This window comes from Sceloporus undulatus, chromosome 6 (assembly GCF_019175285.1).
Source record: "Sceloporus undulatus isolate JIND9_A2432 ecotype Alabama chromosome 6, SceUnd_v1.1, whole genome shotgun sequence".
NCBI lineage: Eukaryota > Metazoa > Chordata > Lepidosauria > Squamata > Phrynosomatidae > Sceloporus > Sceloporus undulatus.
This window is the reverse complement of record NC_056527.1, coordinates 156,262,831-156,282,837: the sequence shown is the minus strand read 5'-3', so window position 1 is coordinate 156,282,837 and position 20,007 is coordinate 156,262,831. Positions and strand designations below refer to the sequence as shown.

The following is a 20,007-nucleotide window of genomic DNA, read 5'->3' as shown; positions in this document are numbered from 1 at the left end:
GCAAAAGGGATGGTGTGTGTTGTAATTCTGGAAATTACACCATACTGTAACAATGGAAAGAGGTTAGCATTCCAACATGAACATAATAAAACTGCTCAATAGACTCAATAAAACTGCTCTTGCACCAAGTTGGAAGGGAGGAACATCATAAAAATGCTCCCGAAGGAAACATCACAGGGCAGGGTATGGGAGAAAAACCAGTGCAGAATGAACTTTCTTTGCTCTTGGTCTTTGCCTTCCATCCAAACCTGGCTCCAGGCTTTTTGACTCATCTTACTGATACATCCTCACTGGAAGTGTTCACATCCGAAACATAAAAACATTAGAATGGAGCACAAATGGCCTACCCCTGGGGACAAACTGTACTAAAAACTAACTACACTTTCTAATTTGGATGAAATCACATACTGCAGTTAGTTGCAAATGGAGGTGCATACTTCTACTCTTCTTGCAACTATGCCAGAAGACCATGCTTGGAAACATACAGTTAAATTATGGATTAGCCTTAATGTTACATTCAAGTAAAGTGGTTAAAAACACCAGACTTCTTCCAATGTAACCCCAACTCCTGTAAGGAGAAGACATCTATAAATACATTAAACTATACTTTGTTAGGCCCAATGCATTTGAATTAAAATCTTTATAATACATATATAAAGATTACATAACTACTCAATAGTTTCACAGAGAACACACACACACACCAGAAAAATAATGCAAACTGTGGAAAGTCAACAAAAAGATAAGATTACAAGAAATAAAAATTGATTCTGTAAATTAAAAAGAACACTGTCTGCAGTAATACACAAATTTTATTTGCAACTCATAATTTAGTGTTGTCCCTTTGGATTCATGGCAGAATGGGGTTGGACTGGATGGCCCTTGGGGTCTCTTTCAACTTGGATTGTATGATAATGATGGGTAATGACCACGATGATAGAACTCAAGAAAACATCTTTATTCTGAGTCACGCAATCAGCCCATTTAGCTCAATACTGTCTATAGTGACAGACAGTGGATCGCTCTGGTTTCAAACAGAAAAACAATCATGTTTGCCAAGGACTGAAATTGGGACCTTCTATATGCCAAGTGTGCCCTTTGCCACTGAGCTACAGTCCATTCTTCTCTCTCTGGGGGAAGATCAGTCTTCCAACAATTTCAGTACATTTGGGCAAAGGTCCATGGGATGGTTCTTTTTGGGATGTTACAAGAGCTGAGACCATGAACACTCACCGTCACTCCTTTGAAAAACATTCACTTGAATATCTTTTGAATCTGCATAAGTCACAGCAGTAAGGACATCATGGAATGTAGTATCTTGGATTTCTTTAATCTCTTCAGCAGAGAATAACCTACAGAAATGTTTAAAAAAAACCTGGTGAAATCCTAGCCTGTTGGCATCCCATTTTCAAAATGAGAGACCCCGTCTTGGAGTATCTTGCTGAAAAGCCTTTCCCAAACTGACATTGTTTCTCAGTGCAGCATTTGCACATTCTTAGTAACCTCCTTCTATTCTGTCCCCTCTTCTTTACTACATTGCAGGATTTCAGGTTTGCCTCCTCCAACCTGGCACCCTCCAGATGTGTTAGACTACAATACCTATCATTCTCAGACATACATTCTGCTTTGGAGACTTTGAGGGATATATATTTCAATTGTAAGGAACTACCTAATAACAAATGGGATTATTTGTCCTTCTAGCTCAGCTTTATCTATCCTGACTAGCATAAGCTCTCCAGGGTCTCAAGAGAGAAATGGTTTTCTTACCATTTGCAACCCAGTCCTATTAAGTGGGTTGGCCATGAAAACCCACAGGGTCACCCTGGCAAGTCACACTCTCTCAGCCTCAGAGGATGGCAATGGCAAACCCCCTCTGAAGAAACTTGCCAAGAACACCCTATGATAGCTTCATCTTAGGGTTACCATAAGTCAGACACAACTTGAAAGCACACAACAACAACAACAACAACAACAACCTATTAAGTGGAGATCCTGGAGAACGAATTAGCTCTGTGGTGTAAAAACCAGCATGTTGTCCTTTTACCTTTTGTGATCCAGATGGTTTGGACTTCAACTCCCAAAATTTCTGACCACTGGACATATTGGCTGGGATTTCTGGGAGATGAAATCCAAAACATCTAGAGGGCCAAAGTTAGAGAATGATTAGGTTAGAGTATTGAACTGAGATATGAGAGAACCAGGTTCTAGTCGCCGTCAAGGCACAAAATTCAGTGGATCACGCGGGGGAAATCTTGTGCCGAAACAGGGGTTAAACTAGAAAAGGCCTACAAAATCAGGTTGATTTCACACAACGTCATTGTTAAACTTGTGTTAACCCCAATGGAAAGTGGACAGAAAGTAGACAAAAGCCACTCCTTTTTATTATGGGGAAATCCCAAAAGTAAAAAGGAGTGGCTTTTGTTTACTTTCCATTCGGGTTAACACAAGTTTAACAATGACGTGTGTGAAAATCAACCTGCTTTTGTGGGTTTTTTCTAGCTTTTAAATCCCGTTTCTGCACGGGATTTCCCCCGTGTGATCAAACTCCTATAATGGTTTTCAAAAAGTCACTCAGCTGTCATACCCATTCTTGATGTTTTCGAACCAGAAGCGGTCACCATCCCGCAGGCGGAGAAACTGATCCTCAATTATAGCATGAACAAGCGTTCCATTTGTTTCCAAAAGGACCCCAATCAGCAGCTCCAGGCGGTCCAGGTTGTTGTTATACATGGCTGCTACCTCTTCAAGAAGCTAGGAACAAGTTATAAGTTTAGGTTCAGCTATCAGCTCCAAAGGGGTAGGATTGCCCCTTTCCCCTTGGATTCAATTCCAACCTCTGGGAGGAAGTCACCAAGGAATATCTATGTTGCATGGGAGGAAGCAGGAGGAGAAAATCCAAGAACCTATCCCTCTGTCTGAGATAGGGACAAAAACCCCAAGGTGGTTAGTTCTCAAGCATTAAACGAGATATGAGAATTTTTCTCTTCATCAAGAAGCAGCGATACTTTAGTCCTGGGAAGAGGGTGTACATTTCCAAGACTGCTTATTTAATATTTCTGTAAATGTTACACAGAACTACAAATCCCCAAATCTCATAGGAATTTCATTCCATAGGATGGAGTCACAGCAGTTAAACCGTAGCATCTAAATGTTATAGTGGTTAAACAGACTGCCCCTTTGGAGTGGCCTGCTGCTGCCCCTTTCAGCACCGGATCAAGGATGTGGTAACTACATGCCGCAGCCCCAATCTGACTGTTCCCTGAAGCTTAAAAGAATAGCAAAATGATGTTCCTTTTCACACCAGGGAAAGGGTGCCTTTGCCACCAAGGTGGCACTTCCAGGCACTCCTTTTGGCACTGCGTCATCTGGACACAGAAATTCAAATTTTTAAAAAGGAACCATCCCCTGGTGAAAGGCAAAACCATAATCTGTCCTGAAAGCACTGACCTCTACTCAGTTCTCTTATCCATCCAGCTTTCATGATGAGAACAAACAGTTATGCCTGCTGGAATTTTGTAATTTCTTTGGCATTGTTTTACTTCCCTTCATCCTTTAGATCCTTTGTTACATGTCCCTAAGTTTCACCCTCACTTATCCACGGGTAATATCTAAATCCATAATTTTTGCCTTCAAACCTGCCCTCGACTTATACATGAGGTCAATTTATAGTCGAATATATATGGTAAGACAAGGATGAAGGGGGAAAGGGGGAGGAAGAGAGAGAAAGTGAGATATTTTAAAAGCAGAGGAAAAAATAGTACAACAAAGGATTAACTGAGATTGTCCCTGCCAAATTATGACAGTTGGTGCATATGAAGTACCGTTTGGTTCTCCTGAGGGATCTCCTGCCACTTCTTAGCAGTGGGGAGTTTGAAGAACTCTCTGGCTTTATTATAGGTGGATAATCCAAGGTCCCGTCCCCGCTGAATCCAGCTGGCCACGAAGTCCATGCGGGAGTACTTCACTGTTCCATACCAGTAATCTAGAAAGGAGAACAAAAGCAAATATAGGTTGTCAAAGGCATACCAAAAGAGGAGAATTCCCAAGGAGATTAGGAGTCTTGGCCTTTGCAGATCACCCTTTCATACTTGCATCTCCTAAGTTAAAAGACAACCTGTCTAGCAAACTTCATTAAGGGACCAGATTAACCACATTCAGCAGACTAAAGGCAATGATGCTAATTTCCAACATCTGCAACCATGGATGGTGCAACATGGTCTGCCACATGAAGCAAGTGGTACTGCTTCTCTCATTCTTGCCCACCTCAGTGTCTCACTTGTAGAAGTCATTCCTTGGAGTAAAATCTTGTGGGTAATATGTCAAACTGCTTGTAGCATTGCAACATGGCAAGCATCTGTGGCTTCCTCATACCTAATGCCTTATCAACAGGAAGCTCAGTGTGACCCATATGAATTTAGTGGGGTCTTGGAAGCAAGACATAGGCCCAGCTGCTCAGGAGAGCTTCTGTGGTATGGGATTTAGGGAGCATTATGGAGAAGGCCGTGTCCTCATTTCTTGCCAGCCTTTTTAATCTTAATGGCAGCCAACCACATAGGACCTCTAATGCTGATTGTAAGACCTAGGAAGATGCATATGAGTGTGGGCAGTTGGGTGGAAATATGAATGTGGGTAACAGGACAAGTCATTTCAAAAGTCTACTAGTTCCAAACAACAGTCATTCCTCCATAACAACCCTTGGGCAAACCAATTCTTGTTCTTTAAGGGGATTATCACACCGGCAAAAAAGATGAGAGCATAGTGGTAAACTCTGGTCAATATTGTGCGATAATGCAATGATTATCACACGATGTGGCACAACATTGTGATTATCCCATGAATAAAGAGGAATTCTAGCACCGCTTTTTATTCATGGAAAATCCCTGTAAAAAAAAAATCACCCCTAAAATTCCTCTTCATTCATGGGATAATTGCAGGATAATCACAATGTGTGATCATTATCTCATTATCGCGTGACATTGATGGGAGCATATCACTATTCTCCCGTCTTTTTTGCCGGTGTGATCATTTCCTAATGACCCTTTCTCAGGTTTGCAGTAAAGACAGAACTGTTCCTTTCAACCATCAAACAAGGAATAGATATTAATATGATTTATTGCTGTTTAAAGGAAAAGGAATGAAAGCTCTACCTCGGAGATCTTCAACCACAATGTTGTCTTCCCTCTCAGCGAGTTGAGAGCTCATCCCCAGCAGTAGATCATCCACATCCTTAGATGTCTGGAGATTGGGATTCTGACCAGGAGAGAAAAGACCCCAAGACTCAGTGTAAACAAGATATGGGTCCTCTTTCAGGCCAAGGGTGATATTCAGTTCCAAAAAGGTTCCCAGGGGCTGTATACCAGCAGTGAGGAGAACCAAGGCAAAACAATGAGACCAAAAATACCGGGGTATTCTAGCTTATAGTCCTTTCGGTTAGGAGATTAATTTCACCTTTTAGAAAGGAGGGAAGGGAACATGGCCGCATAGCCCAAAAAACCCACAAAAAACCATGGATGCCGGCCATAAAAGCCTTCAACTTTACTCCTAGAGGATCTGCAGGTATCGTGGGGGGAATTTTTTTTAGTGTTAGGTCTTCTGGGGGGGCACAGAAACAACTTGCCTTCCCCCCCCACTCACCCAATGTAGTCCAAAAAGGAACTTTTTCAAGTACTGGAAAGAACCATACCTGAAACCCTGGAAAGCCACTCCTAGTCAGCATCATGCCCTACAACTGTTCAGATTTGGCAGAGACCCTCCTAATTAATCCTCTGTTGTACCAATTTTCACTTGCTTTTTAAATGTCCCAATTTCTTACTCATCCTCCAATGTTTCCCCTTTGTCCTCAGTTTATTTCAATTGCTGAAATATGAGTTAGTAGTGCAAAAGTAGTTTGTACTCAATTTGTCAGGAGAAGCGGAGAGGAGATAAGAAAGGGGAAGAATTTGAGCCTTCCCAGTAGGTTCAGCAAAAGCAAACTGCTGCACTGTATCCTAGCTTGCATGTTCCTCCTCAATAGCAACTTTCCCCATCTAGAAGATCACATTCTGGTGTTCCTTTGTTATACACATCCCCATTTTCATCTGTGAAATGTTGGAAGGTATGAGATGGTAGTATTCTCACCCATAGGCAGTACAGCAAGGGAATTACACTCTGGAAGACTGGTTTGTACACTGACTTGCAGTGGTTCTCCAGTGTTTCAGACAAAGGCTTTTCTTTGTCCTACATGGAAATACCAGGGATTGGACCTGGGTACTTCAGCGTTCAAAGTATGTGCTCTGCCACTGAGTTTTCTGTTCCTTCCTACACACACAGTGGGAACAATTTTGTCAATACCTTCCCCTTTTATTTCTGATTCTTCCAGTATTGGAATATGTGCCTTTTTCTAGAAATGTGCGCTTAATTGTTCTTAGATAGCCCAGAAGAAGCAAAGCCCCTACCCCTCGGCTCCAGTAATTGTTGCACAGGCGGAGTGCGGTAGAATGATTTCCCCCGGTGTTAGTTACATCTCGGAGAGTACACTTGGTGTCCCTAAAGGGAAAAAGAAAAGAAAAACGAGTTTTCAAGAATGCTTACTCAGGATGAGTAGAAAGTCCAACCAGTGGCATTCCTAGGGTAGGTGTCACAACCCCCATTGACCTCTTCCTGTTTCACGCCATACTGAATCCTTAGCAATGCTTTTTTGCACTAATGCTAGTCATCAGTCATCATTCCCATATACCGCTGAGTGTAATGCTAAGAGATGTGACATAAACAGCTAGCAAAATCAAAATGATACCTTCAAATTACAATATCATGTGCACAACCTAAATGTTGTTTAGATATGTATAGTGAAGATTTGGTTAAAATGTGATGTTTTTAAAGAAGTTTTAATAAGAATAATTTTTTTCAACATTTTTTAAATTAAAAAATTAAAATTTTGAAATTTGAAATTCAAAATTTTAAAAAATTCTGTGGCCTCTCCTTTCTCTTTCCTCTGAGCTTCACTCCACTCCCACCATCTCTTAATGCATTTTAAAGGAAGCAGATGAATACCACAGCCCATGTCTGCCAAAAAGTAGGTGTTTGAGGAGCAGTGGTGTCACCCCCCTTAGGGTGTCACCTGGTGCGATCCGCATCCCGCGCACCTCCATAGTGACGCCACTGAGTCCAACATCTGGTATAAAGCAGGGCTTGGAGAAATTACTTTTGAACTATTTATTCATTTATATCCTACCTTTCTCCCAACAATGAGATCCAAGGTGGTGTACAACCTTTTAAGTAACACAGTACAACCAAAAAGCTCTTACTGTATATACTCATGTATAAGTCTAGGAATTTTTGTAAAAAAATAGACCCAAAAAACCTAAGTCGACTTATCCATGGGTCAATGTACGGTACTTAAACTCTTATTTAAAAAGGAACCATCCCTGGTGAAAGTCAAAAGTGTAATCTGTTCAGGAATCACAGCCCCTTCGACTTTCTCATCCAGCCAGGTTTTGGGATGAGCACAAACAGTTATGCCTCCTGGAATTTTGTAAGTTCTTCGGCATCATTTTCCATTGCTTCATCCTTTACACCCTTTATTACATGCCCCTAAATTTTACCCTCGACTTATCATGGACCATATCAAAATCCTTAGTTTTAGCACCAAAACCTGCCCTCGACTTATACTTACAGTCGAGTATATATAGTAATACAAAAGTTAAAACACAATTAAATTAAACTTGTGTTTTAAAAGCAGTTTTCAAAACACAAGTTAAAAATAGTTTTCAAAAGACACACAAAACTTGATTAAAAACAGAAACAGCAGCACCCCCATTAAAAGCTCTGCTTGTTACAACATATTACAAACCAAATGCCTGCTTAAGTAAAAAGGTCTCTGCCTGCTGGTGAAAACTCTCCCAAGCTCTTGTCCAGTTGTTATACTAGTAAATGCTGAAGATGACTGAAAATAAAACACATTCCCTCCTTACCTCATGTAGATCCCCGAAGGGACCATGGTACCCAAGAAGATGGTTGAAGCCACTAGGAAATCGGGAGAGATCCTGGAATCCACATGCTGCTTGTAATCTACAACACAGAGAGCAAGGGATGCCAAAATGGCTGATGTTGAGAGCAGTCAACCCCAAACTTCAATAAACTACCAAAGGGTCTCTTTCAGATCTTAAACTATCCACCATGGCATGGTGTGAAAGCCCAGGATATCACCAGCTTTGCTGAAAATGAGCAAGTTTGGTGTTGGTCAAGGTCAGATGGAAGATTTCACAGGAACCCCATGAATGACATCTTGCCTTGAGCAATGGAAGGCAGACAGGATGCAAACTGTTTTTTTAATGTCATATAATATCTCTAAACTACATTTAAATGAAGCAATAAAATTCTTTTTAAAATTCCAAAGAGGTTGTCAAGAAAAAGAAAAGCAACACAAACATGCAGAGGTAGTTTTTAACTAATCCAAAGTTTTTTATCTGGTGCTAAAACTATTGCAATAGGAATCAGAGAACCTCCAGAAAAAGAGGGTATTCCAAAAGAGAAGTCGCTCCTCCTTGCTGATACATACTGAGCCTAAGGTTACTTTGATGATCTTAGTCATAGGTAGGCTGATAATAGACATAAGCAGGGCATGGATGGCTATGGAGTCTCCTGCTTCTATTATCTGTGCATGCAATGCAAACATTTGGAGGAAAGGGACTTTTCTCCACATACAGTGGGCCCTTAGTATCCACTAGTATTCCCCATGGATACCAAAGTCTGTGGATGCTCAAGTCCTATTAAATACAATGCCACAGTGAAATGGTGTCCCTTATTTAAAACACTAAAATCAAGGGTTGCCTTTTGGAAGTTGTGTATTTTTTTCCAACATTTCCAAGCTGTGGATGGTTAAACCCATGGATAAAGAATCCATGGATATGGAGGACCAATTGTATTATGCACTTCTATGCACAGAGAACTGGCATGGGGATAACCAATCAGTATTTAGGGGAAATGAGTGTCATGAGCCATTCATGAGTTTCATTAAAACTGTGAAATAAAATCTGTTTTAAACTACAGTTCTCAGAACCCACCATCCTTTTTTTTGAATTTGCAATCCAAAAAGTAATGCTTGCAAAATTTGGTCTTTTGGAAATGTCTGAATTGAGGCAATGTGCTTATATTGGGTAACAGCTTTTTCCCTGCAATCAATCAATCACGAAATAAGTGTGCCCTGTGCTATATTGTCCGCACGTACATCAGCGTATCATCCTTTCCCTTCCCATTGAACATTACACATTTCTTCTGGCAGCCAGTGGTGCACCACAGCTGACCTTCCCATAGCAGCCTGGTTCTACCACACAACTCCTGCTCCTCACCATCGTAACGTGTGATCTTTTCCTTCCTCAGAAATGTTGGCAGCCATTCATACAGCACAATGTTCTAGAAAAAAAGAAGGCGGTTGTGACACACATGCACATGCGGAGCTGTCAAGCCTAGTATCCCTCAGACAGATGCCTGCAGAAGCACTGGACCACAACTTTCATCATCCTCATCCAACATGTTCATCAGTTATGCTGATTGGAGACTGGAAACTGAGTGAATTCAGAGGGAGGTCTATTGAGGTTGTCCCCCCTAAACTCCTTCCCCCAAAGCCTGGAGGTGGCATTGACTTTCTGTATGCAAATCACGTCCTTTTACACAAAACTATAGATCTCTCTTTTTAAAAAATGAAAAGAAATGTACATAGAAAGACAAAAGACAAACTATTTGCCCATCTGACCTAACTTGCTGCTCTGACTGAGAGAATATTTTTGAAGTCTTATCTCAGAGGTTTTTCTTGTCATGCTACCTAATCCTTAATGCCTAGGATTGAAAATTTGACCTTCTGCACTCTTAACACTTAAGTTTTCTTCGACAGCCCTCCAGGGTTTCAAAAAGGGTTTCTTTCTCCCACCAGCTATTACCTGTTTCAAAATACACACAAGACCAAACCTGAGGACTGAAACTTCTTAGCATTGCTGGGTGTTCATTATTATAAGGGATGTCTCTTATTTGAAGGTTGAAAATCTTTTCTTTCGATATAGACTGAATAAAATGCCTTCCAAAATCTCATATTTTAGGATGTGGTCTTTCCTAAAGACTGAAATGTGTGTGCCATATAATTTATTAATCTGGACAGGATATTTACTTTCCCAGAAATACATGGCTAAGTTAGCCAAAGTCAATATTTTCATTTGGTATTTAGGTAAAACATGAACACATTCATAGCTACTTCCTGATTTTTACTCCAGCCTGTCGTGAATTTTGTCTATCTCTTCTCATTGTTCTGAAAACCTGGCAACTCTATACTTTCTGCATGCAGTACACAGGCACTAAACTGTAGTTCAATACTTAAAGATATCTGGAGGATACAAATACAGCTCAGAGAGAGGTTAATCATTTGAGGACAGTTTTAATTTTTGGAAAGGCTTTTCTCTTTCTCACATGCCTTACTCACCTGGTAAGTGGCAATTACCCGCTTGCGTGCGTGTTGGAACAGATCTTCATCTGACCAGCTGGGGTTCTGAGTGGCAAGTTTTCCTGCCCAGTAGTTGTGGTAGCGGAACCAAACAATGCCTATCGCTTGCAGGAATGGGTTTTCATTTCCTTTAGCATTTCCAAAGTCTGGGGTGGGTTGAGGAACAGAAGCCAAGGAAAATGTGAGAGGTAAAAAAACTGAAATACATCCTTGCATCCAGATACTCAAGAGGAGATGAAAATGATCTCTTTGCTCTTTGCACCACTTTGGAAGGTACTTGACTTAGGGCCCATTCACATAACGGAATCATAGTCCTATTATTCCACTTTAATTGATGCTTGGTTCTGTCCTATGGAATCCTGGGACTGACAGTTTAGAAAAGGGCATTTACCATTCCCAGCCAGTGCCCTCCAATGCCTCACCAAATTGCAAAAGCCAGGATTCCACAGGACAGAACCCTGCTCTGCAATAATAGTGCTATTAAAGTGGAATAATAGCACTAAACTTCTGTGGTAGGATTGGGATCTTAGAGGGCTGCCCAGTGTTGTATTACATTTACTTGGACAATACAGTGTGTTCTGCATGCCTTTAAGTTGTTTCTGACTTATGGCGACCCTAAGATGGGCCTATCATGGGGTTTTCTTGGCACGTTTTGTTCCGAGGCGGTTTGCCATTGGGTTTCATGGCCACGTGGAAATCGAACCCTGGTCTCCAAAGTCATAGTCCAACATGTAAACCACTATAGCACAGTGAGATTCTACTGTTCCAGAACTCAGATGGGGAAGACCCTTCATGTCAAAAAACATGGTCTATTGAAACTTAGTGAGCCCAGGTAAAGTCTATCTACTTTTATAAGCAAATACAATGTTGTTTTGTAGCTCTTCATCAGCAAAGCAAGAGTGCATTTTCCCAAGAATAAGACAGTACCACATGGCAGTTCTTTGTTTAGGAGTTTGTTTGTTTGTTTTGCATCTTTGAATTGGTACTGAATGAATGCCATATGGAGAATGCCAGGGCTAAATAGTGTCTTCTGGTCAACAAATAAAACAGATGAGGCATCATAAACATATATGAAGCAATAAAACACTTGGATTTACCAGAAGCACTAGAAGTGAATATGGTGGCATGTCACGTCCATATAAAATCCAAAAACTGCACATTAAACTTTATAATGTTTTTTCAGTTTACCAAAACCAGCAGAAGGTCAAAGGTTCTGCCTTCCTAAAACTGCATTGTTTGGCTCCCGAGGGAAATCGAAAAGATTCCCTTAATTGTTATACTTTCCGTTTGACCCCAATTTGCACTTACCAGTCAATAAAAGGTAGGTAGTGAAGTAAGGTAGGCTCCACCTGCCCATTCCGTATACAGAAACCAAATGGACAGGCAGCTAAATTTAACTTCAACATTGGCCATGGGATCTTTGCAGGATTTTGCAGCAGGATTTTAGTGGGAGCAGAGTGCCTGTGTGGCACATACAGCTTTGTCCTCCCAGAGAGGAGGATGGTTAAGAAGCTGAGGAAGAAAAGCACTGGCGCTGCTATTATTGAGCCTCTCTGGATTTTCTGTTTGATGTGGTTGCCTTATCTATCCAATGGTAGGACTGGCCTGGTGCCATCCAACATATTTGAAGTGAGCACAGTTCTCCCTAGGACTGCTAGAGACACACCTGCAGATAGCTTCTGTAACTTTAATGGTTGTGTAGATGAAGGAATTTCAGCAAGTGTTGTTTGTTATCTGGTTGTGTGACAAGCAACATCTACTGAATTTCCCTCTTCTACACAACTATTAAAGGAATAAGAGTCTTCTTCAGTTTTCAGTCTGGAAACCCTAGTTCTCTCCCTTGCCAGATGCAGTTTCCATTGCTCTCCTCAGGAGGAAGACAACCTTCAAAAGCCTTAAGGACACTCAGAATTTCTTTTCTGAATTGTTTAACAAAGCATTATTTTGTCAAGAAAACAGATTACAGCTCTAAAAAAAAGATGTTCCCTGGGAACAGAGTTTAGAAGTAAACAGTTACACAGTTATCTGTGATAAGTTTTCCTTTTTGGATAAGGAAGGTGAAAGGCAAGAGTTTAATCTGCCCTGGAAGCACTGACCCCTTCTACTCTCTCAGCCATCCAGCCTTTCGTATGAGCACAAAAGTTATGCCTGCTGGGATTTTGTAAGTTCTTTGGCATTGTTTTCCTTTACTTCGTCCATTACATCCTCCATTACATGCGCCTAGGTTTTACACTTAATTTTTCCATGGCTCATATCAAAATCCATAATTTTGGCCTCAAAACTTGCCCTTGACTTATATATGAAGTCAACGTACAGTTGACTATATACGGTAGCTTCCCAACTCAACAAAATTATGGTACTCATCTCTACTATAATGAGCAGTGGAGTAATTTTCCAGCATCTTCCTGGGCATCTATCATCCCCCTGCTTTCTCTGCTTCTTCACAGGCTCTGAGTACAAGGTGGAAGAGAAGTTGAATCCTGAGCCATCCTTACCAAATATCCCTTGAGTCCCACTCTGTCCTGTGGATGAATCCAAAGCCTTCCACATTAAGCTGTTTGCCTCGGTCTGCTTTGGGAAGCTTGGATGTGCTCCAGAAAGCAGCATTCCTCTTGAGAAGCTCCTCAGAGAATCACTCCAAGAATGGGATGGGCCATAGATGGCACTGCCATCCAACCAACCTGTGACACCATTGATCTATTGAGGAAGGAAAGAAAGAAAGAAAGAAAGAAAGAAAGAAAGAAAGAAAGAAAGAAAGGGGGCTGTTAAGTTGGTTCTTTGTCAGTCTCTGAACAGTTAGGATCAGATCAGTTCCATTGCTGATGCTTGGGGAAGTACTAACTTTTCAAAGGGTGGTGAATGGCTAGGATATTTGAATCTGCAATACGGAAATTCTGGGTTCTCCTTTTATGTTCTTTAATGAGATGAACACAAAAAGTAACATGTAAAAGAGCTATAGCCTTCATAAGCAGCTTTCCTCAAAAGTGTTGTTCCAAAATGTTTTCAAAAAATAACTTCCCAAGCAACTTTTCTAAAAGTAACTTTTCAAATGGGAACTTTTAGTCCAAAACTAACTTTTCCTGGAAAATGGGGAAGCAGGAAAGTTGTAATCCAAAAAAGGGACTTTCCCAAGCAACAATCTTAACTCCCTGCCAGAGGATGTTAGGCTGGCTCTATCTTTTTTGCAGGCAGCTAAAAAACACTGGTGTTCTGCATATCCTTTAATATTTGAAATTGTTCTGATTTTGAATTGTATTTTAGGATTGTTTTTAGACTGTTTTTTTAAAAAAATGAAACAGGTTTTTAATGGGCTTCCCCCCCCCCCCCAATTTTTAATATTTGTACTGTTTTAATTGCTTTTATTTTTCATTGCTACAGGAAACCCTTGCGAAGCAATACAGAAATATCTTAAATGAATAATAAATAATAAATACTATGGCTTGTTTGAAATAGCCCAGCATTAAATTAAATGTGGTTAATTAAATTTGATTGTTCCAATATGCTGTGGTTAACTAACTGAAGTTTAAGATTCAGGTGTTTAAACTAAACTGTGGTTAATCGAAACTGGAAATATAAGCTTCCAACCTCCTTCTGTAAGTGACTTTAGATTAGTCAGTGACCATTCCTCCCCGAATGTGAACATTTTCTTTCCTTAATTTAATACAGCCCCCCTTTCAAGAGCAAAATTTGTATTCTTGAAAAAATCCTAAGCAGAAAACTGAGCTTTTTGGAGTATTTCCTCATACTTGTAGGCCTATTCTCCCAACAGAGTTTGAGCTGCATTAATCTACTGACACATACCCTATACTGACCCATCTCTTCTGCAAACACAGCATGTAACTATATGAGAAGGGAAAAGAATCCCATCTGCATTGTGACTTTTACCTGCTCCCGGGGATTATTGGGGCTTTGTCCTGTTCCTGGAGCCCACTGCATGCGCTGGAAGGGTAGCACAACATCGCCTGAGCCTGTCGGGTCAAATATGGGATCGCCTTGAGGGATAGGCAAGTTTAGGAATTCAGCAGGGCAGCCAGGCTTGATGGCTTCTGAGATCTCCGACAGAACATGGAAACCTGCAGCAATGCAGAAGGGAGTGAGTTACACATAGCATCTAAAGAGTTACAACATCTACATGGTTTGGTTCAATGGCCTCAAATCTGAAGCCACATCCTGCAATGAATAGCCTATGGTCATTGCCATTCCGGATGATAATTCTGGTGATGGTTCAGTCTTTAAAGAATATTTTAAAACAACACAGATTAAAAACCATACAAAAATTTCGCTAAACGTATAAATATAAAAGTTATTTAAAAACAAAACAAAACAATTATTCCTTGCCTATGAAATTAATGGGGTTGCCAGAAGTCGACAAGGGCCTTGAAGGCACCTATATACAATTTATAAAGTTAAAAACATTAAAATTCATTTTAAAAACCTATATACAAACCTTAAAAGCAGCTGCACACAACATTAAAAGCCCATCCCAGTCATTTTGTAAAAGTCTGGTGGCAATGTGAAGTCGAAGGATTTCATGGCCAGCATCTATAGTTTTTGTGGGGTTTTTGGGCTATGTGGCCATGTTCTAGAAGAGTTTCTTCCTGACGTTTCGCCAGCATCTGTGGCTGGCATCAAAGAAGTTCCAGCGTCTGGGGAGCAGTCATTGAGAAAGGCCACTCCTTTGACCTGACATATTCAGTTCAAAGTTGTGGATGCAGCCGGTCACATGTGCCGTACTGAGCATGAATGCGTATTGCATCATGCACAATCACGCAATGACATTGCGCATGTAGATATACATGCAGATGTGGTTGTACATTTATTAGTGCAATGTCCCAGTTCAGTAATGAGACAACATTATGCAACTCCTGCATAGTTTGTGAATGTAAAAGTTACTTTCTGTCTCCATGATGTAAGATCTAAGCTGCTGAAACTGCATTGTGCCACATGGCTTTAAATCTTCATATTAATGCAGAAATGGGATGCTTGGACTGACATGTCCACACAACACAGACCAGAAATAGACTTGAGCCTAGTTACCTTTGTCATTACTTACCAAACCCAACCCAGACACAAGTCGGTCTATGGCAGTGGGCCCCCTGAGGAAACGGTTGACCAGGATATGTTGTGGCAACAGTTCTATTTCAGTGATGTTGGATAATCTGCTTGTAACTTCTGATTGTGCCTTTAAGTCCTGCTTTTAAAGCTCAAGGATTTTCTTCCCAATTGGTGCAAGTGGAAAGATTTGTGAATCAGAGGCAATTATATAGGAAATAACTGGCTCAGCCCTGTCCCTTCTTTTCCATTCCCAGATCAGAAAAGAGTTAATGGCCTTTCAGTGATCCACAGCCTGTTTGAACATATTCTACGGGATTAAGGGTTAAGCGAGTGACTCAGGATTCAGTAGAAAGAAGTACCAGCTGCCAGAGGTGTCTAAATTATACCAGTGAACATGATGAATGCATGGAGAAATGGTCTTAAGTGATCTAATGATTTTGAGGTCTAGAGTAGAAACCCACAGGGAGGAGCAAACTCCACCATTGCTGAGCGGCAGCATGAAACCTGCAATCCAAGGGGCTAATAATTGCTTGGGAGTTAAACCTCTCCTCCAATGTCCTGAGTGAAAAAAGACACCAATATTCTCTAAAGTAAAGCCACTTTGTTACACCAGATCCAAATTCATTTATATGCAGCCATTGGGGAGGCTGTGTGGGATAAAGACTAAAAAAGCAAGGGGGGGGAGGCAATGGAAACAAAACAAGAACAAGAAAGAAACATCATTCTTGAGGAGGCATTTTACTCATGTGGGAAGGAAAAGACAATTGGCCAGTCATTGTAAATGTGGGGCAAGATGTGTGTGTGTGTGTGTGTGTGTGTGTGTGTGTGTGAGAGAGAGAGAGAGAGAGAGAGAGAGAGAAGTTAAATATAGAATTGAAAGAGCCATGAGTCAAGTTCCTAGGCAGAGCTGGAGGACAAAGCCATTAATACTACCCTTTGGATGATGGTGTGACCCATGTGTGCCTTGGATTAAGAACAAAAAATTACTGTGGCTTCAGTCATTTAAGGCAGGGAGGTGAAGATGGGCAGAAAAACTGTACAGTTAACAGGAAAGGAAAAGCTACAAAGCAGTATTCCTGTCGTCTCACATTCAATAACCCATATAAATCCTGGAGCAGTGCCACACATATATTCTTCTCCAAGCAGCACTCTCACCCTGATATCTCTCCCCATGTCCTGATGCCCAGGGAACAAGAGCGAAACCCTGAGATTCAGGGTCACACCTTGACATCTGGGAACCCTAATCCTTCTGTGGAAAGAACCCAACCAGTTTACATTTTATAAGAATACCCTTCATTTGCTTTTCTCCAGCCTGGTATCCTGCAGAACATTTGGCCCGCAACATGCATCAACCCTGGCCAGTGTGGGATGATGAGCATTGCAGTCTAACATGAGAGCACCTCTGGAAAGTACCAGCTTGGGAGGGATTGGCTTAGTGTCCCAAAGGGACAAAGCAATGGGGACACAAACGGAGGAAAAGTTCATGAAGTTGCCAACTACCGTATCTGAGAAAAACAAACTTGGGCAGTTGCCAACGTCCATCATAATAAGTTGCATAATAGGACAAGGTGAAAGAGTTGCAACACAAAGAACATTATGGGGAGAGATCAGCTCAATGGCAAGTGGTCACAGCAGGCCAATAGAATTAATCTAATGGGTCACTGTCTTGGGTGCCATGCTTGTTGAGGGATTCTGGGATTAGCAGACCAAAGAAGCAAATTTCCCAAGTTCTGACTTTCACTTAAATACAGCCAGATTAGACAACTATAGAGGGATGCACTTTCTTTAATTCAGGTCAGCTTACCAAAGAAAACACCCAGCACAGTTCTGTTCCCCTGAGATGGCAATTCGGAGTCCCCTTGGGCCACCACATCACTGAGTCTTCGTGCACTGGGGACCAGTGGCTCCTGCTGGGCCTGGTATACCCCATCCGCATAGTTAGCAGGGAGCAGTCGTGACAGAAGTGATCCTAGTGGAAGGAAATGAAATCATCAATCTGAGGTCTTAACAACAAATATAATGGAGAAGAAGGAGAAGGAGAAGCAGCAGCAGCAGTAGTAGTAAAAGATTGGTTAACAATCTAGGTGGAGAACTGCCAGAGGTTGCATTAGCCCCTTAGGAGACCTTGAAAGGCTGCATCCACCCCTATACCCCACAGAATGAAAATCTGATTTTTGCCCCTCTCCCCTCAATACACCCGCTGGAGGGCATGGGGGCATTTTGCTATGTTTTTGGAGCCCTGGGCATTTTTGGATTCAGAAATAGGATGTGACTGGGAAGGTTTATCCTGGGCCTAAGGTGGTCTGGAGGCTCCAAAATATGGTGAAAATACTAGACATATCTCCTAAAAGCATTTGGGGCAATATTCTTACTTGAGGGTCTTGTGGACCACAAATATTGCCCTAGGGCCACATATGGCAGCTGGGTTGCACTTTGCCTACCCTTGTTCACGAAGATCTTATCCTGATCTAGACCTCCACCTGTCCTATATGAGCAAGGTTTTCTGCTTAGCTGCACAATGAATAGATGCATGTGTATGTGTGTGCGTGCTTTTAGTACCTGGATACACAATGGTTGGTGATGGCATTTGCAATAGTACAGAAGACCCCAAAGCTCTGTTTCAAAGCTCTCACCTGCAGAGTTATGTCTGTGATGCACAAGATTATTGTACCAGCCATCGTAACGCTGAATTTCCCAGTCAATATTCTCTTGGGCACCTGAGAATAAAGCAGGCAAGGGACAGACAATAAGAAAACAAACTGATGTTTTGGTTAAAAAAATGAAGAACAGTTCTTACCCTGGGGTTAAAGAAGTAAAATAACATTACAGTGGTGGCCTGTGGCTCCTGTGGCGATTAGGGTGGTGAATCTGCTTTGGGTTTTTATACAGATTTTAAAAGCACAATCCACAATGCTGAATCTATTTGGCTAGGCTTTAGTACCATGGATAGCTCTGTTAAAATGGAAAAGAGATTTCACCTAAATATTAGGAAGAACCTCTGTCCTGACAGTAAAAGTCGATTGACAGTGGAATAAACTGCCTTGGAAGATGATGGAGTCTTCTTCTTTTGAGGTTTTTAAACAGAGGCTGAATGGCCATTCATTGGGGATGCTTTTGTTGTGTAGCATAAGCCCCTGGACTTCCCACTTTGGTCTGATCCAGCAAGGCTGCTCTAATATTTTACAACACACAATGCCACCTTTCCAATGGAGTTACACTTCCAAGGCAAAACTTTAGGGAAGTCATAGTTAAAGTGTTGGAATATACCCTTAAAGGCAACAGATCCCATCTGATATTGGAAGCTGAGCAGGATCAGCCCTGGTTAGTATTCAGATGGGAGACTGCCAATGAATACCAGGTGCTACTGGCTAGATTTCAGAGGAAGGAACTGGCAAAGCCACCTCTGAATATTCCTTGCTTAAGAAAACCCAGCCAAATCATGGATAAGTTGACAGGTGACTTGAAGGTAAATACAGAGGCATGTGGACTTACCAGTAGAGTGCCATAAAGCTGCCAGGACAAGCCAAAGCAAACCACAGAGGCAAATTTTAGTTTCAGTCACAGGGTTGGTCCACATTTCTTTGGATGTTTTCCTGAAAGCCATAAAACAAAAACAAAAAAACAGCAACAATGCAGAACAAATACACACACATTGTACTACTGAATATAGATCAAATCAGGACAGGCTGGGGTCTATGTGTCTCCAAAAATTTTCATCAAACGAATATAAGAAGATTTATTGTACACTCAGTGTAACCATGATTTAATTCTGTCAGTGCAATTTTCCATATGAGACTTGCCTCATGAATTAACTAAACAGGGATGGAATCCTGTTGCTTAGTCCTAACTAGATTAGACCCACTGAATCCATTGCTGAATGGTGAGCCAACACATAGGTCGGTCCAGTGTTGCTGTATGCCTGCAAGTCCTTATCAACATATGGCAACCTGAAGGTGACCCCGATCACTGGGTTTTCTTCGCAAGATTTGTTCGGGGTGTGTGTGTGTGATTGCCTTTCTCTGAAGTTGAGAGAGTGTGACTTGCCTAAAATCACCCTGTGAGTTTCCATGACTGAGCAGGAATTTGAACTCTGGTCTCCAGATTTGTTGTCCAAAGCTCAAACCACTACACTATGCTTGTTCTCACAAGCCCTTGGTATCCACTGGAGTTTGGCTCCAGAACCCCCTGTGGATACGAAAATCCATGGATGATCAAGTCCCATTATAAACAGTAGCATAATAAAATGGCATCCCTTATCTAAAATGGCAAAATCAAGGTTTGCTTCTGGAATTTTTGTGTGCAAATATTTTTAACCATGGTTGGTAGAATTTGTGGGTGCAGAATCTGTGGATATGGAGGGCCGACTGTAACAAATTGTATAATTCACAACTTTCTGCCTTTTTGTGACATCCTTTCCTTTTGTTTCAGGGTGTTCCCTCATTCATAGAATCATAGAGTTGGAAGAGACTGCAAGGGCCATCCAG

The 20,007-nt window shown here is 41.3% G+C and overlaps 2 protein-coding genes across 6 annotated transcripts in view; both read right to left on the bottom strand.

Moving 5' to 3' along the window:
- The window catches only part of PATL2 (PAT1 homolog 2), a 741,315-nt gene that overhangs the window by 135,428 nt on the left and 585,880 nt on the right, over positions 1–20,007 (bottom strand). The window lies entirely within an intron of this gene.
- The window catches only part of DUOX2 (dual oxidase 2), a 68,204-nt gene that overhangs the window by 32,348 nt on the left and 15,849 nt on the right, over positions 1–20,007 (bottom strand). Inside the window, exons 2-14 of the mRNA XM_042475634.1 lie at positions 19,016–19,116; positions 18,157–18,240; positions 17,328–17,492; positions 14,354–14,541; positions 12,964–13,165; positions 10,448–10,614; positions 9,327–9,390; positions 7,950–8,046; positions 6,435–6,525; positions 5,148–5,250; positions 3,822–3,982; positions 2,585–2,751; positions 1,234–1,352 (exon numbers count right to left, since the gene is read on the bottom strand). Of these exons, the coding sequence (XP_042331568.1) occupies positions 1,234–1,352; positions 2,585–2,751; positions 3,822–3,982; positions 5,148–5,250; positions 6,435–6,525; positions 7,950–8,046; positions 9,327–9,390; positions 10,448–10,614; positions 12,964–13,165; positions 14,354–14,541; positions 17,328–17,492; positions 18,157–18,240; positions 19,016–19,100 (1,693 nt within the window). The 5' untranslated portion in view covers positions 19,101–19,116. The remainder of the gene's footprint in view (positions 1–1,233; positions 1,353–2,584; positions 2,752–3,821; positions 3,983–5,147; positions 5,251–6,434; positions 6,526–7,949; positions 8,047–9,326; positions 9,391–10,447; positions 10,615–12,963; positions 13,166–14,353; positions 14,542–17,327; positions 17,493–18,156; positions 18,241–19,015; positions 19,117–20,007) is intronic.